Source organism: Salarias fasciatus, chromosome 5 (assembly GCF_902148845.1).
Source record: "Salarias fasciatus chromosome 5, fSalaFa1.1, whole genome shotgun sequence".
In the NCBI taxonomy this organism is placed as follows: domain Eukaryota; kingdom Metazoa; phylum Chordata; class Actinopteri; order Blenniiformes; family Blenniidae; genus Salarias; species Salarias fasciatus.
Genome location: NC_043749.1, coordinates 32,686,607 through 32,708,893, shown reverse-complemented (window position 1 = coordinate 32,708,893; position 22,287 = coordinate 32,686,607). Strand labels below are relative to the sequence as shown.

General features: G+C 56.7%; 2 protein-coding genes across 2 annotated transcripts; both read right to left on the bottom strand.

Moving 5' to 3' along the window:
• Window positions 1–12,285: 12,285 nt before the first annotated feature.
• Window positions 12,286–15,913, bottom strand: rbm15b (RNA binding motif protein 15B). Its single transcript, XM_030092492.1, has one exon. The coding sequence runs from the start codon at window positions 15,738–15,740 to the stop codon at window positions 13,227–13,229; it is 2,514 nt and encodes an 837-aa protein (XP_029948352.1). The 5' UTR covers window positions 15,741–15,913; the 3' UTR covers window positions 12,286–13,226.
• Window positions 15,914–16,428: 515 nt separating this feature from the next.
• manf (mesencephalic astrocyte-derived neurotrophic factor) lies at window positions 16,429–22,082 on the bottom strand. The gene is made up of 4 exons (XM_030092603.1): window positions 21,893–22,082; window positions 19,805–19,932; window positions 19,552–19,693; window positions 16,429–19,466 (listed from the first exon to the last, which is right to left on the bottom strand). The coding sequence occupies exons 1-4, from the start codon at window positions 21,984–21,986 to the stop codon at window positions 19,282–19,284; spliced, it is 549 nt and encodes a 182-aa protein (XP_029948463.1). The 5' UTR covers window positions 21,987–22,082; the 3' UTR covers window positions 16,429–19,281.
• Window positions 22,083–22,287: the final 205 nt, after the last annotated feature.

Sequence of the window (22,287 nt, the reverse complement as noted above, 5' to 3'; positions counted from 1 at the left end):
ATCAGAATGAAGGACGTGTTTTTTCCAGGAGGAGACACTTTGTCCCAGAACTCGTCTCAGGAGCTGCTGATCCCCAACGATGTGAGAACACACACACACACACACACACACACACACACACACACACACACACACACACACACACACACACACACACACACACACGTCACTGGCTGCAAGGGGAAACTTGAGGCTTTTTTCAAGTTTTCTGATGTTTCTTAAACACCTTGGTTCCGCAACACTGCAGAACAAGAGAGAACTGACTTCACTGCCTGTGTGTGTGTGTGTGTGTGTGTGTGTGTGTGTGTGTGTGTGTGACCTTTAACCCCACTCCGGTCCTGGCAGCTGATTGGCTCCGTCATCGGTCGTCAGGGCTCCAAGATCAACGAGATCCGGCAGGTTTCCGGAGCCCAGATCCGGATCGGCAGCCAGACGGAGAGCAGCGGCGAGCGCCACGTCTCCGTCAGCGGCTCGCCGCTCGCCGTCCGCCTGGCCCACTGCCTCATCACGGCATGGTGAGAGCCGCAGGGACTCAACCTGTCCCCGGCAGGACACTCATTTACAAGCATGACGTCAGTGTAGCAGTTTGTTACAGCGCACAAAAGCTTCAGAGGTGAGGCTCAGGGAGGACAACTCGAGTTTGGGTGGGCGAATGTAGTTTGGACAGACGACTGTAGTTTGGGTGGATGGCGGTAGTTTGGATGGGCCACTGTAGCTTGGGTGGATGTCAGTTTTGGTGGACGACTAGTTTGGGTTGGGCGACTGTAGTTTGGACAGACGACTGTAGTTTGGGTGGGTGACTTTAGTTTTAGGTGAGTGACTGTAGTTTGGACAGATGACTGTAGTTTGGGTGGATGTCAGTTTTGGTGGACGACTAGTTTGGGTTGGGCGACTGTAGTTTGGACAGACGACTGTAGTTTGGGTGGGTGACTTTAGTTTTGGGTGAGTGACTGTAGTTTGGACAGATGACTGTAGTTTGGGTGAAATGACAGTAGTTTGGGTGGACAGTTGTAGTTTGGGTTGACGACTGTGGTTTGGACAAACTGTAGAATGAACAGATGCCTGTATTTTGGGTGGACGGCTGTAGTTTGGGTCGTCGACTGTAGTTTGGACAGATGACTGTAGCTTGGGTGGACGACTGTAGTTTGGGTGGAATGACAGTAGTTTGGGTGGACAGTCGTAGTTTGGGTCGTCGACTGTAGTTTGGACAGATGACTAGTTTAGGTGGATGGCTGTAGTTTTGGTGGACGACTAGTTTGGGTGGACAACTGTTGATTGTACAGACGACTGTAGTTTGGGAGGGTGATTGTAGTTTGGGTGGACTACTGTAGTTTTGGTGGATGACTAGTTTTGGAGGATGACTGTAGTTTTGGTTGGACGACTAGTTTTGGTTTGGCGACTGTAGTTTGGATGGGTGACTGTAGTTTGGATGGATGTCAGTTTTGGTGGGTGACTGTAGTTTGGATGGGTGTCAGCTTTGGTGGCTGTAGTTTTGGGTGGACAACTGTAGCTTGGTTTGGGCGACTGTAGTTTGGAAATACGACTGTAGATTGGGTGGGTGACTGTAGTTTGGACAGACGGCTGTAGTTTGGGTGGGCGACAGTTTGGGTGGACAGTTGTAACTTGGGTGGGCGACTGAAGTTCAGGTGGATGGCGGTAGTTTGTATGGGCAACTGTAGTTTAGGTGGATTTCAGTAGTTTGGTTGGATGTCTAGATTGGATGGATGTCAGGTTTGGTGGATGACTGTAGTTTTGGGTGAGCGACTGTAGTTTGGGTTGGGCAACTGTAGTTTGGGTGGTATGACAGTAGTTTGGGTGGACAACTGTAGTTTGGGTGGACAGTCAGTTTGGGTGGACAGTTGTAGTTTGGGTCATCGACTGTAGTTTGGACAGATGACTGCAGTTTGGGTGGATGGCTGTAGTTTGGGTGGACGACTGTACTTTGTACAGACGACTGTAGTTTGGGTGGGTGACAGTAGTCTGGGTGGACAGTTGTAGTTTGGGTGGATGGCGGTAGTTTGGATGGGCGACTAGTTTGGATGGACGACTGTAGTTTGGGTGGATGTCAGTAGTTTAGGTGGATGTCTAGTTTGGGAGGGCAACTGTAGTTTGAGCGGACTACTGTAGTTTTAGTGGATGACTGTAGTTTTGGGTGGGCAACTGTAGTTTGGAAAGATGGCTGTAGTTTGGGTTGGCGACTAGTTTTTGGTGGAATGACAGTAGTTTGGGTGGACAGTCGTAGTTTGGGTCGACAACTGTAGTTTGGGTGGACGGCTGTAGTTTTGGTGGACGACTGTAGTTTAGGTGAACAGTCGTTTGGGTGAACAGTCGTAGTTTGGACAGATGACTGTAGTTTGGATGGACAGTTGTAGTGTGGGTGGATGACTGTCTTGGGTTCTCGGTGTTCCACTGCAGGGTTCTAAAGGTCTTGTTTGTTGTGTTCATCCTTTCTGCTCCGTTCCTGCTAATGCCTCCATACTGGTTTTGTTCCCTCCTCCCTGAAGCCCCTCCTGAGCCATCACCCCAGCCTAGACACCCCCACCCCCACTCCCACCCCCAGCCTAGACACCCCCACCCCCACCCCCCCACCCGTACAGCGACCCCCCCCCAACAGCGATCTGCTGCACCTCTCTGACTCCCTTCATCTCGACTCATTTCCTGTTTCTGTTTTTCGTTAACATGTCTTTGATTTAACCCTCTAACCCTTCTCCATCCAAACCTCCCTGACCCTTGACCCCTGACCACTCCCCCCCCTCCACTTCCCCCCCTCCCGGACCCCCCCCCTCCAGTTTAGAGACCGCCAAATCCACCGCCCAGTCCTCCTCCATGCCGCCTCCCGTTGACCTGACCATGAGCTTGACCCCGCCCGCCCCCCCCTCCTCCGCCCCCTCCCCCCCCCTGGCAGCGATGGGCGCCGCGCTGCCCCACGCTCCCGTCCTGGGCGCCCCCTACACCCTCCCCCTGTGCGGGCTGCTGGGGGTCAAATCCATCCCCTACCTGGCCCTGCCCACCCCTCCGGCCCCAGCAGCAGCGGCGGCGGTCCTGCCCGGGTCGGCGGCGGTCCTGCCCGGGTCGGCGGCGGTCTTGCCCGGGTCGGCGGCGGTCCTGCCCGGGTCGGCGGCGGTCCTGCCCGGGTCGGCGGCGGTCTTGCCCGGGTCGGCGGCGGTCTTGCCCGGGTCGGCGGTGGTCCTGCCCGGGTCGGCGGCGGTCCTGCCTGGGTCGGCGGCGGTCCCGGTCCCGGCTCACGGGGCGGCGGCTCTGTCCTCCTACACGGCCAAGATCTCCTCTTCGGGAAATGGGACGAAGAAGCCGGACAGACAGAAGTTTGCGCCGTACTGACGGGCGGCACCCGGACCCGGGTCCTCCTCCCGGGACTAACAGTCCACTAGGAGAACCCCGCTGCTCACTCACCCGAAGAGAATCTCCAGCGTTCCACCGGTTCCCCTGAGGGGTCGGCCACTATTCACACACAGTCGTCTGTTTTAAGACCTTCTAGAACTTCCCAGAATTCTGGACTGACTTTAGATCCCAGATTCTTCACAGATCCTGGATCTGAGACATCAGGAACCCTGATCCGAGAACGCAGAACTCTCACATCCGATAACTCCTTCACACTCTGGACCCTGAAACACTAGAACTTTCTCAGAACATCCGTTCTCCAAACCGTTGTGGAGGTTTGCGGTTCTAATCACTGGCTTGGTGATGGACCTCAGTCGGTTCTCCGCAGATCCTCCAGGTTCCCTCAACGTTCTGTCCTGAAAAACTGATTTTCTAGGCTGGAAACAAAATCCCAAACCTCCTCATCTTCATCTTCTAACCAAACCTGGAACCGCTGGAGGTTCTCCAGGTCTTGGAACAGATCCTTCAACAGGAGGACAACTCAGGAATCAAACACTGGAACCAGGAACGCCGAGTCCAGCAACTCCTGGAACCAAGGCCAAGCTCCAGGACTTCCAGAGAAATGATGTGCTTCCTCTGGCTCCGCCCCTCTAATGTAGCCACGCCCTATTTATTCAATGTAGCCCCTCCCCTGTGGGCGGAGCCTCTAATCATGTGGGCTCTGAGCCCGTTAAAGCCATATAGACTGTCCCAACTCGTCCTGGTCTCCTGGTCTCTGGGTCTTCAGAGACTTTCCGGACTCTCCTGGTCTGTCTTTGACGTTCCTGGACTCTGGAGGACTCGAGGACTCCCGTCAGAGACGCTGAGATGAACTAGGACGACGTCCGTTTCCACTGTGACTCCTTTAATGTGAAACCGATTCTGTGTTTGGACGGTTCTAGTTGATCCAGGTTCTCCAGCAGCTTCAGAGTCCAGAACGTCTGACCGGACCACAGGTTCTGGGTTTCTCTTTGTTTTTGAAATCATGTTGAGTCTTAGAAACCGGCACAGATCAGAGGAGCTCGACCAACGTCCAGAAAAGGTCCAGGAAGAGTCGCCAGAAGGTTCCACCCAGATCTGGACCGGTTGAGCTGTTTTCAGACGGATGTGGACCAGTTTCAGACGTTCTCCATCCTGTCATCTCACCGCAGAGATCGGTGGTTCCAGTTCTCTCTGAATCCGGACCGGCTGCCATTCTGCTCCATTCTGACCCGTCCAGTTCTGCCGAGTCCTGCTGGTCTTGGTTCTTGTGGTTCTGTCTGTCGCTCTTGTTCCAGCCTGATGTTCGGAGTGTCGACGACTTAGGGCCTTTGTCTGCTTCTGGACCGCAGCGACGCTGACCCCACGCTGACCCTACGCTGACCCGATGCTGACCCCACGCTGACCCCACACTGACCCTACGCTGACCCGATGCTGACCCCACGCTGACCCCATGCTGACCCCACGCTGACCCTACGCTGACCCTACGCTGACCCCACGCTGACCCCACGCTGACCCGATGCTGACCCTACGTTGACCCCACGCTGACCCGATGCTGACCCTACGTTGACCCCACGCTGACCCGATGCTGACCCCACGCTGACCCCATGCTGACCCGATGCTGACCCTACGTTGACCCCACGTTGACCCCACACTGACCCGATGCTGACCCTACGCTGACCCCACGCTAGGGCTTGACGCGCACCTCCAAAGAATCCTCACCACGTGCCGTGTTGACGCGTGGCGACGTGAACGTCGAGGGCTGTGATTGGTCCGCTCAGAACGTAGTTTCCAGGTCTTTACGTAACACCGTCCTCGACCGGTTTAACGGTCAACAATCGGAGTAACGTTGTCTGTTGTTCCACGTTGATGAGCTCCAGCTCCAAACAGCTGCTCTGTCGCCATGGTTGCATCTGACTGACCAGAAGAGAAACTACAGACCCATGAAGAGCCCCCACAAACAAAGACACCGCCACGCCCCCTAGCAGCTCGGCGGTGGAACTGCAGAACAGGGCGTTCTGATGCAGAAGCAAGATACGCTCAGTGACGGCGCAGGAACGGAGCAGGAACGGCATTAATCAGGCTTAATGCTGCATGCTGGTCTCGCCTCAATCACACACACACACACACACACACACGCAGTGTGAATTAAAGCAATATTAAGCAGCTGGACGAGTAGCAACACTCCAGCTGTGAAATACGACACCCAGATGTTGGGGGGTGGGGGTTCTGGTTCCGGGTCCAGGAACCGAGGAATCGTCTTATTTTCATCACGTCTTCACCGTCTGTCACTGCTCCACCTGAAGCCGACCGCCTGATGTCTATGCAAAGAGAACGGGGTGTGTGTGTGTGTGTGCGTGTGTGTGCGTGTGTGTGTTGGCTGAAATCAAAGGGCTACACTGGAAGCAGGGATCGGCCTCGCTCCGCTGTCACTGTGAAGTTCAACATCTGGAACCGCTGAACTGCAGCACACACACACACACACACACACACACACACACACACACACACACACACACACACACACACGCACGCACGCTCAGTCTCGTATTTCTATCCTTGTGGGGCCCCAACAAGGATAGAAATACGAGAACGCACGCACGCACGCACGCACGCACACACACACACACACACACACGCACACACCTGAATGCACTGGACTGCAGCGAGACACTCGGTTCTGGGTTCTCCTTCCTGTTCTAATAAACCGAACCTTCACTGCAGCTGAGTGTCTGTCCTGTTGTCCACCTGTCCTCCACCTCGGGCGGAGACGTCCTCCACCCGTCGGCTTCAGGAGCAGAGACCAGCTGGACCGCCACGTCCACCACGTGAGCAGACCTCCACCCGGATGTGGTACTGATGGTTCCTCCATCCGTCTGTCCAAAACCCTGAAGAGAGCAGGTCTACGCCCGTGTCCTCCGTCAGACTGGGTGGAGGACGCTACGCCCGTCTCCACCCTGCAGTTCATCCACAGTTCAGCACGGCTGCTGACCTCCTGACCCTGCGTCCGGAGGGGGATCTGGGTCCTCGGTCCTCAGAGGTTCAGGTTCTAGATCCTGCCCCTGGACCAGAACGGTGTGGTTCCTGTTTTCAGACTGAATCTGAACCAGAACTGGAGGAGTCCTGGACTCTCGGGTCCAGCAGGTCTGCAGGGTCTCCCGTCTGCTGTCCAGTGGACAGGAGGACACTGGACATGCTGCTGGTGTGTCCTGACCTCCTGCTCAGGCAGAGTCTCGTCCTCTGAGCGGGACTGACGTGGTCTCGTGTGGAGCCTCCTCTGCTCCTGGTCCTGGTTCTGGTCCTGGTTCTGGTCCTGGTCTCAGCTGGTTGACCTGCTGTGGTTCTGCTGGGCCCTGCTGGATCTGGAACCTTCCTGAACCCCATTGGACTGGAGCTCTGCCTGTCCTCCATCAGGTGACGGTCCGTGCCGAGCTTCCTCCGACATGTCCGTACGGCTTACATGCGAATTACGTATGTGCGGAAACATGCTGCGCTTTAGTTCCGGGCGCTACACGCTAGTGGTTTCACGGTAGTTTCTTTCTTTCATGTCATGATAAAAAAAGCCAACAGGCGGTACGGACCTACTTATATGGCACCTAAACCGGTGGAGATTCGATCTCAATCGGTCCCCGCCGCCATTTTATAGGGAATTTCACGCCCTGCAGGCCTGTTGTGAGGGTCTGCTGGGACCGTCTGGAGGAACCCTCTGTCAGCAGGGTTTTCTACTCCCACCTCCGGGAGAGCTTCTCTCATGTCCCGAGGGAGGCTGGGGACATTGAGTCCAGTGGACCATGTCCTCCATGTTCTCCATGTTCTCCATGTTCTCCTCCTCCATCCGGAGCTGTGGTCTCCAGGTCTCCGGTGCCTGTCATGGCGGCAGCCCCCGAACCCGGTGGTGCACACAGGAAGTAAGGGCTGCTGTCAAGCTGAAGAAGGATTCCTATCGAGCCCTGGTGGCTCATGGGACTCCAGAAGCAGCTGACAGGAACCGGCAGGCCAAGAGAACTGCAGCCTGAGTGGCTTCGGTCGGCCTCGAAGAGATTCTGGCAAACCGTCCGGCGCCTCAGGAGGGGAAAGCAGGTCTCCACCAACGCTGTTTACTGTGGAGGAGGAGCTGCTGACCTCAACTGGGGACATCAGAGGACGGTGGAAGGAATACTTTGAGGACCTCCTCAATCCCGTCGCCACGTCTTCTGTAGAGGAAGCAGAGACTGAGGTCTCAGAGGTGGACTGAGGTCCCAGAGGTGGACTGAGGTCTCAGAGGCGGACTGAGGTCTCAGAGGTGGACTCGTCCATCACCCAAGCTGAAGTCACCGAGGTGGTTGGTAAGCTCCTCGGTCTCAAGGCGGTCTCAAGGTGGACGAGATTCGCCCGGAGTACCTTAAATCTCTGGATGTGCAGGGACTGTCTTGACATGTCTCTGTAACACCGGGTGGTGTTCGGGGACGGTGCCTCAGGACTGGCAGACGGGGGTGGTGGTTCTCCTGTTTGAAAAGGGGGACCAGAGGATGTGCTCCAACTATAGGGGGATCACACTCCTCAGCCTCCCTGGGAAAGTCTATTCCAGGGTACTGGAGAGGAGGATCCGACCGATAGTGGAACCTCGGATCCAGGAGGAACAATGCGGTTTTCGTCCTGGTCGTGGAACCCTGGACCAGCTCTAGACCCTCCATAGGGGCTCGAGGACTCGTGGGAGTTCGCCCAACCAGTCTACATGTGTTTTGTGGACTTGGAGAAGGCGTTAGACCGCGTCCCTCATGGTGTCTTGTGGGGGGTGCTCCGGGAATATGGAGTCCGGGGCCCCTTGTTCAGGGCCGTCCGGTCTCTGTACAACCGGAGTAGGAGTGTGGTCCGCATTCCCGGCAGTAAGTCGGACCTGTTCCCGGTGCATGTTGGACTCCAGCAGGGCTGAACTTTGTCACCGGTTCTGTTCAGAATCTTTATGGACAGAATTTCTAGGTGCAGCCAGGAGCCAGAGGGGGTCCGGTTCAGGGACCAGGAGCCAGAGGGGGTCCGGTTCAGGGACCAGGAGCCAGAGGGGGTCTGGTTCAGGGACCAGGAGCCGGAGGGGGTCCGGTTCAGGGACCAGGGGCCGGAGGGGGTCCGGTTCAGGGACCAGGAGCCGGAGTGGGTCCGGTTCAGGGACCAGGGGCCGGAGGGGGTCCGGTTCAGGGACCAGGAGCCGGAGGGGGTCCGGTTCAGGGACCAGGGGCCGGAGGGGGTCCGGTTCAGGGACCAGGAGCCGGAGGGGGTCCGGTTCAGGGACCAGGGGCCGGAGGAGGTCCGGTTTGGGGACCACAGGATTTCATCTCTACTTTTTGCAGATGATGTTGTCCTGTTGGCTTCATCGAACCTGGACCATCATGCACTGGGGTGGTTCGCAGCCGAGCGTGAAGCGACAGGGATGAGGATCAGCACCTCCAAATCCGAGGCCATGGTCCTCGACCGGACGAAGGTGGCTTGCCCTCTCCAGAGACTCTGGCCCAAGTGGAGGAGTTTAAGTATCTTGGGGTCTTGTTCACAGTGGGGGACGGATGGAGGTGAGATTGACAGGCGGATCGGTGCAGCGGCTGCAGTGATCAGTCGTATCGGTCCGTTGTGGTGAAGAGGGAGCCGAAAGGCGAAGCTCTCGATTTACCCGGTCAATCTACGTTCCCACCCTCACCTATGGTCATGAGCTTTGGGTCATGACCGAAAGGACAAGATCCCGGATACAAGCGGCCGAAATGAGCTTCCTCCGTAGGGTCAGGGACAGGAAGTCTGGGCATCCCTGCTGAGACTGCTGCCCCTGCGACCCGGCCCCGGATAAGCGGTAGAAAATGGATGGATCAATGGATGGATGGATGGATGGATGGATGGATGGATGGATAAAATAACAAACATTTTTATTAGACAGTTAGTAGAAAAATGTGTTTTTCCTAGTCAGACAAAAAGACACGATTTGAAGAGATTCTGATTCTGATCGTTTCACAATAAGAACTAAATGCATAAACTTTCCCTCCAAAAGTGGAAGAAATAAACTTTAAAGTTTTAGATGAAATATTTCCCACTAACGGCTTTATTAGGCGTGAATTCAGTGGGAGGTGGAGGCTGCAGCTTCTGAGGTGAAGAGGAGGATGAGGAACATGTTCTTCAACGTTCTGTGTTTCAGAGAAGAACTGTGAGCTGCTGCGGCTGAAGGGAAGAAGTTCATCTACAGGAACGTTTGATTGGATTCAATCTGGTTACTTTCCTTACGATAATAAAAAATTAGACTTTGCTGTTGACAATTTAATATTGACAGCCTGATTCTCAGCACATAAAGGTCACTTTAAAAAAAACTTTTTTTATTTTGGGATAATTGTAATTTATTCATGAAATTCCTAAGAATAATAATAAAAGAGTCTGCACTGAAGCTTTGTACTTTATTAGAGCATTTTATGTTGATATAAATTATGTCTTGACGCCTGGTAAGTTTTCTGAGGAAATATTATTTGTTCTTTTTTACATATTCAGTTTGTTTCCTGTTGTCTTTGGCTGTTCAGCCTGTGCAGAAGTCATGTTTAAGGTGTTTTCCAACATTTGTATCTGTTTGTTCGAAATAAAGTTCTTTTAAAAAAAAGAAAAGACTTCCTGTTCATTGAGCCTCAGCAGGTCAGTGAGGCCCCCTGCTGGCCGGAAGTAGAACTGCAGGCTCCACATTCTTCATGTAATGATCGATATGAAAACAAGAGGAGCTCAAAAGGAAGCGATCAAACTGAAAACTGAAAGATGATTGAAACAGGAGTTCTGACCCTGAATCAGTTCTCCTCACAGTGAGGAGAAAAAACCTCCTTCATTCAATGTTTCTGACGGGCTGGAGCCACCTGGTTCTGAGTGGTGGGCGTGGCTTCTGGTCTGGTTTCCGGCTGTTGGCGTGGCTTCTGGTCTGGTTTTCAGTGGTGGGCGTGGCTTAGCCTGGCATGCCAGGCTGACTTTATTTGTGTTCCACACATACAAAGACCGCCTGGCACGGCGCCATCGGGGCAGCATTTCAAACTGGCAACGAGAGGCGGGACTATTGAGCGGAGAGAACCGATCCAAGAAGCAAGGCTGTGACGCAGCCGCCATGCGCCGTACGCAGCTCCGCTGTCGTCGTCTTGTAGTCCAAAACATGGAATCATGGCGGGTAGATTTACGTCCGTTTTACCCCCAAATTCCACTGGACGCCAAAGCGCCGCGCCGGCGTCTTGTTCCTGAAGTCAACCCACACCGGGAGTGCGGTGCAGCGCCGCGGCGACCTGAAGCGAATGACCAGCGCCGTGGCGCCGACGTTCTGGTGATCCGTCGTAACACTGGCGCTTCTGGGACGCGGCGCAGCGCGGCGCTGTGGCGTCCGGTGGGATTTGGGTGTCAAAGAAAAGCCTTCAGAGCAGATTCTCTGTGGTTTCAGAGACAAATTCAGTTGGTTCAGAACTTCAGACAGAGCCGTGGAGAAACCTCGCTGTGCTGCGGCGCCATCATGACTGTTTTGGGGGAGGGATCATGTGACGCATCGCTAACTCCGCCTCTTGTGGGCTGTGATTGGCCCGGCAGAAGTCAGATTCGAACGGCGCCGTCCCAGACTGTTTCCCCATAAAGCCCTGAGCATGGAGACTTCTGACCTGGTTTTCAGTGGTGGGCGTGGCTTATGGCCTGGTTTCCGGTAGTGGGTGTGGCTCCTGGTCTGGTTTCCTGCAGTGGGCATGGCTTCTGACCTGGTTTCGGTAGTGGGCGTGGCTTCTGGTTTGGTTTCCTGAGGTGGGCGTGGCTTCCAGCCAGCAAGAAAAACCTTCACTGCGGCAGAAAACTGAACTTTGAAACGAGCAGCATCAGAAGAGGCTGTTTGAGCGGAGAGACGGAGCGGGAAGATGCTCTGAAGCTGCAGCGCCTCCGGTCGGTCCCTTCACCTCCAGGACATTCCGGTCCGTCGCCGTGACAACGGCTCCTGAAGGCCTCAGTACGCTTCCCCGTCGCAGTGACGTCATTCCTACGCCGCCACTGAGCACATCCTGCTTCTGCATCAAGGGAACGCCCTCCTCTGCAATTTCACCGCCAAGCCGCTAGGGGGCGTGGCGGTGTCTTTGTTTCGCAATCGGCAGTCACAACAATGCGGTTTCCGCAGCTCCGGCTTTACCTAGACAGAGATCTATAGACATAGATTCCTAGCACGCTGCACTGACCGACCATATATCTGCATACATGACACATGGGACCCGGCTGTGGAGGACAGGCTGAGGGACCAGGAGGACATGTTGGTCAAACTAAGGAGCTTTTGGACGATTAAAGCGTTTTAGGAGCGGCGATACACACAGCCCCGTCTGCTAGCAGTACAGCGATGTGCGCCGCTCAGTTTTGGATCTAAATGTCTCCTGAAGCTCTGCTCGGATCAGAAAAGCCTTCGGGGTGAGGATATTGTTCTCCTTCATTCTATAAACAACGCGAAAGCGGACCAATCACAGCCCTCGACGTTCACGTCGCCACGCGTCGCCTCGACACAAAGTCACGATTTTCGGGAGGTGCGCGTCAAGCCCTAGCGTAGGGCCGACGTAGCTCACGGCGTAGACGTCGTAGGAACGACGTCACGGCGACGGGGAAGCATACCGAGGCCTTCAGTCTGACTCACTGCGACCTTTAACCTTTGACTGGCTTCCTGTATTGAAACTTAGAGATTTGTTTTTGCTCCAAAGTTTGATTCAAAGTTTGTTTTTTGGTGTGAATCTTTTTAAGTCTTGTGTGACCTTTACTGTGAAAGGTTCCAGTTTTCAGTCAGACCACATTTCAAGACCAGAGATTTCAAAGTAAAAGTTGAAAAGAAGAAGCAGGAACTGAAGCGTCTTCCATGACGACGGAGCGCCGCAGCTCGTCTCCGTGGAAACGGGCAGGTGTTTAGAAGAGGAAGAATAAAAACGGGACCGATTTTATTGTCCGACATTTTTCTTTTTATCGTTTCAAACAACAAAATAAAGTTTCTTTTCTTCATGCAACATCGCACTGAACAACCTTTCAGAATAAGAGTGGAATGCTTCTATAACCATGAACACACTCAAATGTCTAGAGGTCAGAGGTCAAGGAGGGACACTGGTCAGGACAGAGGTCAGAGGGTCAAAGGTCAGGAGGGACGGCGGTGCTTCACCAGAAAAACAAACGGTATAAAAAACTGTGGAGAAGAAACAGTTCGTATAAAAGACAAACATAGAAAACCAGAGCAGCTCCACGTCACGTCTTAGTGTTTCCGCACAGGAAGTGACCACCGCACAGGAAGTGGACAACAAATAGGAAGTGGACGACCAACACAGGAAGTTGACGTTCCATCCTCACAGGAGCTCGCGCCACGCTCAGCATCACACAGTATGGACCAGCTTCAGGCTTTTAATCTGAAAGGAACCCGACATGAAGCTAACCTGGACCCTCCTGGACCTGGAGCGGAGCCGGCCCCGGGCCGTGGAGCAGGTCCGCAGTGTAGTGAGGCGGAGAACCTGCAGGACCGCCGGGTTCCGGGTCAGACCGTTCTTGTAGTGAGTCGAGAGTCTTCAGTCTTCAACAGACGGACGTCAAACGTTCACCAGGAAGCCAAACTGCCGTTCCGAGCAGATTCAGAAATGTTCACAGAACGTGCCGGAGTAAGAGTAGTGTGATTACAATCTGCTAGCTTAGTGTTGATTTAGTGCGAGTGTGTCTCTGTCTGTGTGTGTGTGTGTGTGTGTGTGTGTGTGGTGATGCTGAGCGCGGCGTGGGGTCCTGAGCCGAGCAGCAGACGAGACGTAGTGTGAAAGAAATAAACAGAAAATCAACATCAGTAAAAACAAAGATGGCGGCGGCGGCGGCCTGCCGTGTGCGTGTCCGCGGGCGCCGTCCGTCCGGCGAGTCTGTCAGTTAGTGTCGTTGACGATGACGACGACCATGTGCTCCTCCTCCAGGTTTCCCACGGTCCTCTTGGCGGCCTGCAGGTACTGCTGGGAGAAGTCTCCCGGCGGGAAGGCGTACAGCATGGCGCCCGGCCCGCCCTCCTGGGCGGCGGGCAGGCTCACCACGCCGGCCGCCTCCTTGTTGCGCAGGTAGGTGACGAGGTGGCGCAGCAGGCGCACCTGCAGGCCGGGCTCGGGGCCGGGCGCGCGGCGGTCCACGGGGCCCTGCAGCGCCAGCAGGATGGCGAAGCCGTCGGGCGCGCCCAGCTTGATGCGGCGCGCCACCTCGTCCAGCCGCGTCTGGTCCATGCGCAGCCGCTGGGCGATCTTCAGCTGGCCGGGCGGCTTCGGGCCGTCCCGCATCACGGCGCCGAAGAAGGCGGCGCCGCCCTGCAGGAGGTACAGCTCGGTGGGGAAGCTGCTGTTCTTCAGGGCGAAGAAGCCGTGCCACGACTTGGACAGCGCCGTCTGGGCGAACTCCGACAGCGAGGCGGGCGGCGGCGAGGCGTGCAGCGCGGGGGAGCCGGCCGGGGCCTCGGCGCTCCGCTGGACGTGGTTGTTGCTGCCGGGCGGCTCGCCAGGCGGCCTCTTGCCGTAGTGGCGGGCAGAAGGGGCGTCGTCCTCGCAGGCGGCGGCAGTGGCGGGGTGGCGGCCGCCGCTGTCAGGGGAGTGGTCCCGGGGTTCGGTGGTCGAGTCGGGGGCTCGGACTCGTGCCCGGTCCGGGCTGGCGTCGGGCGACACGGCGCCCCCCGGCGCCCGGACTTTGGCCCGGCCGCGGTCCTTGTCGCGGTCCTCGGCGGCGCGGTCGGCGGATGCGCTGCGGCTCCGGCTGCGGCTCCGCCTCCGGCCCCGCCTCTCCTCCCGCTCCTTCAGCCAGCGCTCTCGGCTCCGGCTGCGGCTCCTCGCCGCCCGGCGCCCGAACGCCTCCACCGCCCCGGGCCTCCGCTCCGGGCCGCGGGGGGGGCTGGAGGCGAAGTCCCGCTCCAGCAGCGCCCGCTCCCGCTCTCGCTGGGCCAGAAGGCCGTGCGGCGGCGGCGGCGAGCGCTCCCGCGCCGCCCGCAGCTCGCGCTCCAGGCTGCGGTGGCGGCTGTAGGCCTCGCCCAGCAGGTCGTAGTGGGCGGGCAGGGCAACGGGGGGCTGGTAGGCGGGGGGGAACAGGCGGGACGGGCTCTCCTCCACCTTGGCGAAGTCCACCCGCAGGCGGCGCTCCGGCCCCCCCAGCGGGAAGCCCCTCATCTGCGTGCAGGCGGCCTGGGCGGCGTCCAGACTCTCGTACTGGATGTAGGCGAAGCTGTCCCCCTTCACGTAGTCGATGTTCCGGATGCTGCCGAAGCGGTCGAACTCCCGGGCCAGCGCGGCCAGCGAGTTCCCCGGGCCCAGACCCCCCACCCACAGCCGGGTGGTGGGGTTGGCCTTGCCGTAGCCGATCTTGATGGGGTTGCCCCCGATGAGCCGGCCCTGCATGGCCACCTTGGCCCGGTGGGCCATGTCCAGGTTCTGGAACTTGACGAAGGCGTAGGCGCCGCCCTGGCCGCGCGCCGGCCGCTTGATCACCACGTCCTCGATGACGCCGTACTTGTCGAAGCCGCGCCGCAGCTCGCCCTCCGTCACGCTGCCGTCCAGGTTGCCGATGAACAGGTTGCTGGTGGCGCGCTGGTCGTCCTCGGGCTTCAGGTCCTCCACCACGGGCATGGGGGGGAAGCCGTAGGGCCGCCCCCGCTCGTCCAGCATGCCGTAGTACTCCAGCAGCCTCTCCCGCTCCCGGCTCAGGCCCAGTGTCTCCAGGGCGTAGTGCCGGGCCCGCAGCTCCCGCATGTTGCTCACCGCGGGGCCCGGGGGGGACAGGGAGCGCTGCCGGTACGGGTAGGGGGCGTGCAGCGGCAGGAAGCCCACTTCCGGCGGGGTGACGCTGCGCCTCCTCACGTACATGGGCTCGATCTTGAGCTGGCGCTCCCCCAGCAGCAGGCGCGCCGCCTTGGCGTGCCGGGCCTCCTTGGCGTCCTCCGGGTGCCGAAAGTTGACGTACGCGATGCGGCCGAGCTCCGGCGTGTGCGACAGCTTCACGCTCACGTCCCCGAACTTCTTGAACTCGTGGAACAGCGCGTCCTCCACGTCCTCGTCCGACACCTGCGAGCCCAGGTTGCTGATGAGCAGCGTCTTGTACTCCAGCGTGCCGGGCCGCGCGGCGGCCAGCTCCGGCGCGGCGGAGGTCCGCAGCGGCGGCCGGCCCAGCAGGCTCAGCTCGTGCCGGTGGTGCAGCTCCAGCGCGGCGGCCGCCGCTCGCTCGTCCCGCAGCCGCGGCTTCTCCCGCTCCCTGCTGCGGCTCCGGCGGTGGTAGCGGTGGCTCTCCGCCAGCAGCAGGGCCAGCGGCGGCGGCGGCGGCGGAGGCAGCTCCTCCCGCCGGGCGCCCTCTCGCTCCCGGAGCCGCTTGGCGGCAGCCCTGGACGGGCTGCTCTCCCTCCCGGCCTGCCGCTTCATTAGCACGGTGGTGGAGCCCGGGCGGAGCGGGGATGGGGTGGCGGAGGCTTCGGTACTGACCCACAGACCCGCCGGCCGCGGACGAGTCTCAAATAAAATCAGAAAAAAGTATAAAAGCGTTCAGAAAGACTTAAAAACATCAGCCGCGGAGGAGCTGCACCGAGGCCGCCATCTTGGACAATAGGAATGTGCGCGTCCTCGGGGGGCGGGGCCTGCGTGTGACGCCGCCTGCGTCGTGACGCACGACGTCATGTTGGATGAGTTTGACAGATAAACGTTTATATAAAACATGTAAACAAATAAACGCGCATAAATAGAAACATTAGCATGTCTACAAGCATACTTGTAAACAAAATACCCACACTCCACTGGCCACTGGATCCGCCATCTTGGATGAGGACACACCACCTGTTTGAGGATGAAGAACCTGGTGACTCCTCAGGTGGGAAAGTGAAATCCTTCGATTATAACGCTGAGCTCCATGTTCTTCCCCAGCTGATGACTTTGTGACCTTGTCTTTCAGTACAAGCAATATTCAACAAGCTTTTTAAAAACATCATTGTTAAACTTAAAAGCTTACATTTACTTGTGTGACATAAATATATTAAAAGCAAACTTTAAACGATGAATTCTGCCCCTCATTGGAGATCAGTGCTGTATTATGAGAAAAAACAGGAGACACACGTCAGTTTTTCATCTTTTAATGAAAAAGGAGTACAGTAATAAATCAGAAGTCACTGTGAAACAACAGCACCTGTAAGGAAGGGGGGCTTCCAGCTGCTCAGGCCCCTCCCCTTCACACTTGGCCCCGCCCCTTCAGGCCTGGCCCCGCCCCCTCCCTCTGCAGGAGAGGCAGGGGGGCGGGGCTCGGCGGTCAGTGAGGACAGAACCGGACAGGAAGCAGCGAAGAGACGATAAATGTCCACAACACAATTTCCCCCTCGTCTCCATGTTTCTTCAGGAACTTACAGCTTTTCCATTTTACAGTTTTATAAACGATTTTCCAGACTACATCAGATCCGCTACATTCTCTACTTTCAAAAAATGTCACACATTTAGATCCTGAAGTGGAGAACTGCTGAGTTTGACTTAAACTCTTCTGTGATTTTATCTGAAAGTGCTCAAACACATTTTCAAATCAAAGGTCAATTGAGGTCAGGGCCGGCGATTAGGATGGGCATCTGGGGCACTTGCCCAGGCCGAGCCATAGGGGGGCGTGCCGACCACGGTGAGCCGCTGTGATGGCCCGTTTGAGCAGCGCACTGCTCGGCTTCACTCGCACTGAACCCCCCCCGCCCCAGGGCGCCTGAGAAGCCCGTGCCGGCCCTGATTGAGGTCATCAGATTTTAACTACGATTGTTCCAGTCGTCTCCTCCGACAGGAACCACATCCACCGTTTATTTCAATCCTCAACTCAACACTTTTACTTCACTTTGTTTTCTTCTCTCAAAATCTCAATGCTTCCACATTTCATGACAGTGAAACAAAAAGACCTGAGAACAAGAAGAAAAACTGCTGATTCTAATGGATGCTGACGTTCTGCCGAGTCATGGTTCCAGCTGGGTGCTGAGTCATGGTTCCAGCTGTGAGTCATGGTTTTAGCTGGGTGCTGAGTCATGGTTCCAGCTGGATGCTGAGTCATGGGTCCAGCTGGATGCTGAGTCATGGTTCCAGCTGGATGCTGAGTCATGGTTCCAGCTGTGAGTCATGGTTTCAGCTGGGTGCTGAGTCATGGTTCCAGCTGTGAGTCATGGTTTCAGTTGGATGCTGAGTCATGGTTCCAGCTGTGAGTCATGGTTCCAGCTGGATGCTGAGTCATGGTTCCAGCTGTGAGTCATGGTTTCAGTTGGATGCTGAGTCATGGTTCCAGCTGTGAGTCATGGTTTCAGTTGGATGCTGAGTCATGGTTCCAGCTGTGAGTCATGGTTTCAGTTGGATGCTGAGTCATGGTTCCAGCTGTGACTCATGGTTCCAGCTGGATGCCGAGTCATGGTTCCAGCTGTGAGTCATGGTTTCAGTTGGATGCTGAGTCATGGCTCCAGCTAGATGCTGAGTCATGGCTCCAGCTGGATGCTGAGTCATGGCTCCAGCTGGATGCTGAGTCATGGCTCCAGCTGGATGCTGAGTCATGGCTCCAGCTGTGGTCATGGTTTCAGCTAGGTGCTGAGTCATGGTTCCAGCTGGGTGCTGAGTCATGGTTCCAGCTGTGAGTCATGGTTCCAGCTGGATGCTGAGTCATGGCTCCAGCTGTGGTCACGGTTTCAGCTGGGTGCTGAGTCATGGTTCCAGCTGTGAGTCATGGTTTCAGTTGGATGCTGAGTCATGGTTCCAGCTGTGAGTCATGGTTTCAATTGGATGCTGAGTCATGGTTTCAGCTGGATGCTGAGTCATGGTTTCAGTTGGATGCTGAGTCATGGCTCCAGCTGTGAGTCATGGTTCCAGCTGTGAGTCATGGTTTCAGTTGGATGCTGAGTCATGGTTCCAGCTGTGAGTCATGGTTTCAATTGGATGCTGAGTTATGGTTTCAGCTGGATGCTGAGTCATGGCTCCAGCTGTGGTCATGGTTTCAGCTAGGTGCTGAGTCATGGTTCCAGCTGGGTGCTGAGTCATGGTTCCAGCTGTGAGTCATGGTTCCAGCTGTGAGTCATGGTTCCAGCTGGATGCTGAGTCATGGTTCCAGCTGGATGCTGAGTCATGGCTCCAGCTGTGGTCATGGTTTCAGCTAGGTGCTGAGTCATGGTTCCAGCTGTGAGTCATGGTTCCAGCTGGGTGCTGAGTCATGGCTCCAGCTGGGTGCTGAGTCATGGCTCCAGCTGGGTGCCGAGTCATGGCTCCAGCTGGGTGCCGAGTCATGGCTCCAGCTGGGCGCCGAGTCATGGCTCCAGCTGGATGCTGAGTCATGGTACCAGCTGGATGCTGAGTCATGGCTCCAGCTGTGGTCATGGTTCCAGCTCGGTGCTGAGTCATGGTTCCAGCTGTGAGTCATGGTTCCAGCTGTGAGTCATGGTTCCAGCTGTGAGTCATGGTTTCAGTTGGATGCTGAGTCATGGTTCCAGCTGTGAGTCATGGTTTCAGTTGGATGCCGAGTCATGGTTCCAGCTGTGAGTCATGGTTCTAGCTGGATGCTGAGTCATGGTTCCAGCTGTGAGTCATGGTTCTAGCTGGATGCTGAACCATGGTTCCAGCTGTGAGTCATGGTTCTAGCTGGATGCTGAGTCATGGCTGGAACCATGACTCGGCATCCAGCTGGACAGCAACGGTACAAAGTGAGGGCAGATCCTCAGATTTTTATTCTAAACATAACGTGAAACAAAACGAGGTTAAAATGTTTTTCTTTCTATTTCTCAAACTCCAGAACCAGAACCAGAACCAAACTGAGGAGGGAAAACCAGCAAGGACTTCCTGTCAGACATCTCCACTTCCTGTTCCGGTCTCCAACTCCTGCTGGTCCGATTGGGTCCAATCCAAAACTCTGTGTGTGTGTGTGTGTGTGTGTGTGTGTGTGTGTGTGTGTGTGTGTGTGTGTCCGCGCGCGCGTCCCTCACAGGTCTGTCCGTGCCTTGGCCGCCGCCGGAGCGTACTTCGGCATGAGCTCGGCGATCTTGCGGATGAAGTCGGACTTCTCGGCGCAGCCCTTGCAGGACTCGCCCCACTCCTCCAGGATCTTCTTCAGGTCCTTCACCTTCAGCTTCTTCAGGTCCACCGAGGTCAGGTCCAGCTGCTTGTCTGGGGGAGGGGCAGAAGGGGGCAGAGTCTGGCGTCAGACGGGAGAACCGGGCGGACGGCCGGTGGGAGGAGCCGTATCGCTCACCGTATCGCAGCTCGCAGATCTGGCTGTCCTTCTTCTTGAGCTTCTCGCAGATCTTGTCCACCGGGACGTGGTAGCTGAGCGGCTTCGACACCTCGTTGATCATCTTGGTGGCGGCGTCGCTTGTGGCGCCGATGTAGTAACACTGCAGACAGAGAGAGGACGGCTGAGAGCAGCGCCCCCCGCTGGAGGACCAGGAACCTGCTGCACAGCTGCACACACACACACACACACACACACAGACACACAGACTCACAAAGCGGTTTTCTTTTCCTTTGGCGTCGGCGCAGCTCTTCAGGATTTCCTTCTCGATGTCGGCGTTGTTGAATTTCACATCGTTGTTCTTCAACGTCTCATAAAACTTTCCCAGGAAGGTCACACACACTGAGGAAGAGGAGGAGGAAGACTTTCCATGAATACTGAGGCAGTCATTTTCTTCATGCTCATGACTCCAGTTAGCAGCATTAGCATGAGTGAAGAGGCTAATGCTAACAGACTCAGTGAAGATGGCAGCCGCGGCGTCAGATGCTAATGACGGTGCTAGTGCCGATGCTAACGATGGTGCTAGCGCCGATGCTAATGACGCCACTAGCCGTGATGCTAACGGTGCCACTAGCTATGATGCTAACGGTGCCACTAGCTGTGATGCTAACGACGCCACTAGCTGTGATGCTAACAGCAGCGCTCAGGCTGAATGTCCAGCAGGTGGTGCTGTTACATCATGCACAGTGGAGTTAGTGAGGATTAAAGGACCTGAGGTTAAAGGTCAAGCCTGTGTGAAGCACGTTGCTGTTGTAGAATCCACTTCTCATCTGTGTTCGACTCGTTCTACCTGGACTGAAGCGAGGGAACCAACCAGGGCAGAACGGTTCCACCGAGTCCAACAGGCCGGACCTCCGCAGGAAGTGAGGTCAGAGCAGAGGCAGGGTTAGCTGCTAATGCTAACAGCCCAGTCAAACAACCACAGGGGCTGGTTCTGCTGATCCACTCCCGTCTCGGGCCCCGCAGGGTCCGCAACAGAACCGACAGAAACCAAGAACAGGTTTTAGAAGACGTCTGAATTTGAACATGGAAACAGTGTTCTGGTCTTTCCTGGGCAGGTTCTCCTTCCAGCTGGGGTTCTCTACCAGAGTCCGGGAGCTGGAGGGTTCTGCAGGATCTACCAGAGTCCGGGAGCTGGAGGGTTCTGCAGGATCTACCAGAGTCCGGGAGCTGGAGGGTTCTGCAGGATCTACCAGAGTCCGGGAGCTGGAGGGTTCTGCAGGGTCCACCGGACTAGACTTCAGCCTCATGGCTCAATGCTAACGCTACGGCACTAGCTTCAAGGCGGCCATCTTTCTCTGCCGTCCCTCCAGTCCAGCCGTCCAGGAGGACTGGACCGGGGCTCCAGGAGGACCAGATTTGGTCAGTGGACCACATGTTGGACCCGGGGTTTAGTGCTTCATGGTTTTTCTTTTTCTGGATCGACTCGTCTGAAATGTGACAACTGTACAGAGGTCAAAGGTCAGAGGCCCGGCTCAGAAGTAAGAGGCTGTGGTTCTATTTCGGTCCAGAGAAGATCCACCAGGTTCAGAGTCGGGCAGGAACCAGACTCCTGTCCCGAAACCAGGTCTGGTCTCAGTTCAGTCCACGACCCGTCCGACTGGCAGGGTTCCATCAGACCAGGAACCTGTTCAGACCGGAACTTGAACCTGGTCATAAACCAGACCTAAAACCAGCCCGGTTTCAGACCGGACCACATCCATCCTCAGTCCAAATTCAGAACTTAGCACGAAAACCACCAGACACCCCAGACTGGGTCTAAAACCGGTCCAGAACCAGCCCCAACATCCATCCCAACCTGACCTGAGACCAAAACCCAAACCAGGGTCGAACCACCGCAGACTGGACTACAACCCCAACCCCGGGGTCAGTCGAGACCCTGAGGGGTCCTGGGGTCAGTCCAGACCTGGTCTAAAAACACAAACACCACAGACAGAGGTCCAGTTAGACCAGAACCAGCAGGACCAGGTCTGAACACGGTCCCGGTCTGACCTGGATTACAGACGTGTCAGTCTAGAGACCCGGAGGAGGAATCACGGACCCGGTACCGGAGATGAGGGACAGATGGAGAGATGACCTGATGGAGGGACTGAGAGTGACCGGGTACCGGGGCTTCCTCCGGGCTGAGAGTGACCGGGTACCGGGTCTTCCTCCGGGCTGAGAGTGACCGGGTACCGGGGCTTCCTCCGGGCTGAGAGTGACCGGGTACCGGGGCTTCCTCCGGGCTGGGAGTGACCGGGTACCGGTGCTTCCTCCGGGCTGAGAGTGACCGGGTACCGGGGCTGCCCCGCGGCTAGCTTACCTTCACACTCGCCCTCCCGCAGGGCTCCGGCGGGTCCGGGTCCGGGCAGCAGGGCGAGCGCCAGCGCCACCGACAGGCCGCTCACCGTCCACATGTCGTCCGGGTTGAAGCTCTGGTCGAACCGGGACACCGAGTCCTCCTCCGGGATCTTCCACGGCCGCTTCACGCTCCGCACGCCGGGAACGACTTCCGGCCGCCTCCCGATTGGTGGGGCGGCGTGACGTCAGAGGCCGCCCTCCACGCACCGCCCGCTGATTGGACGAAGACGCCACAGTCCGGGGACAGCGTCCAGTTGGCGGGCTGTGATTGGTCCACAGCCTCACCGGGTCCTCGGTCCGCCGGCAGCTCGGATCACCGAACCCCGAGCGGACAGAGGTACGACAGGCAGACTCCCC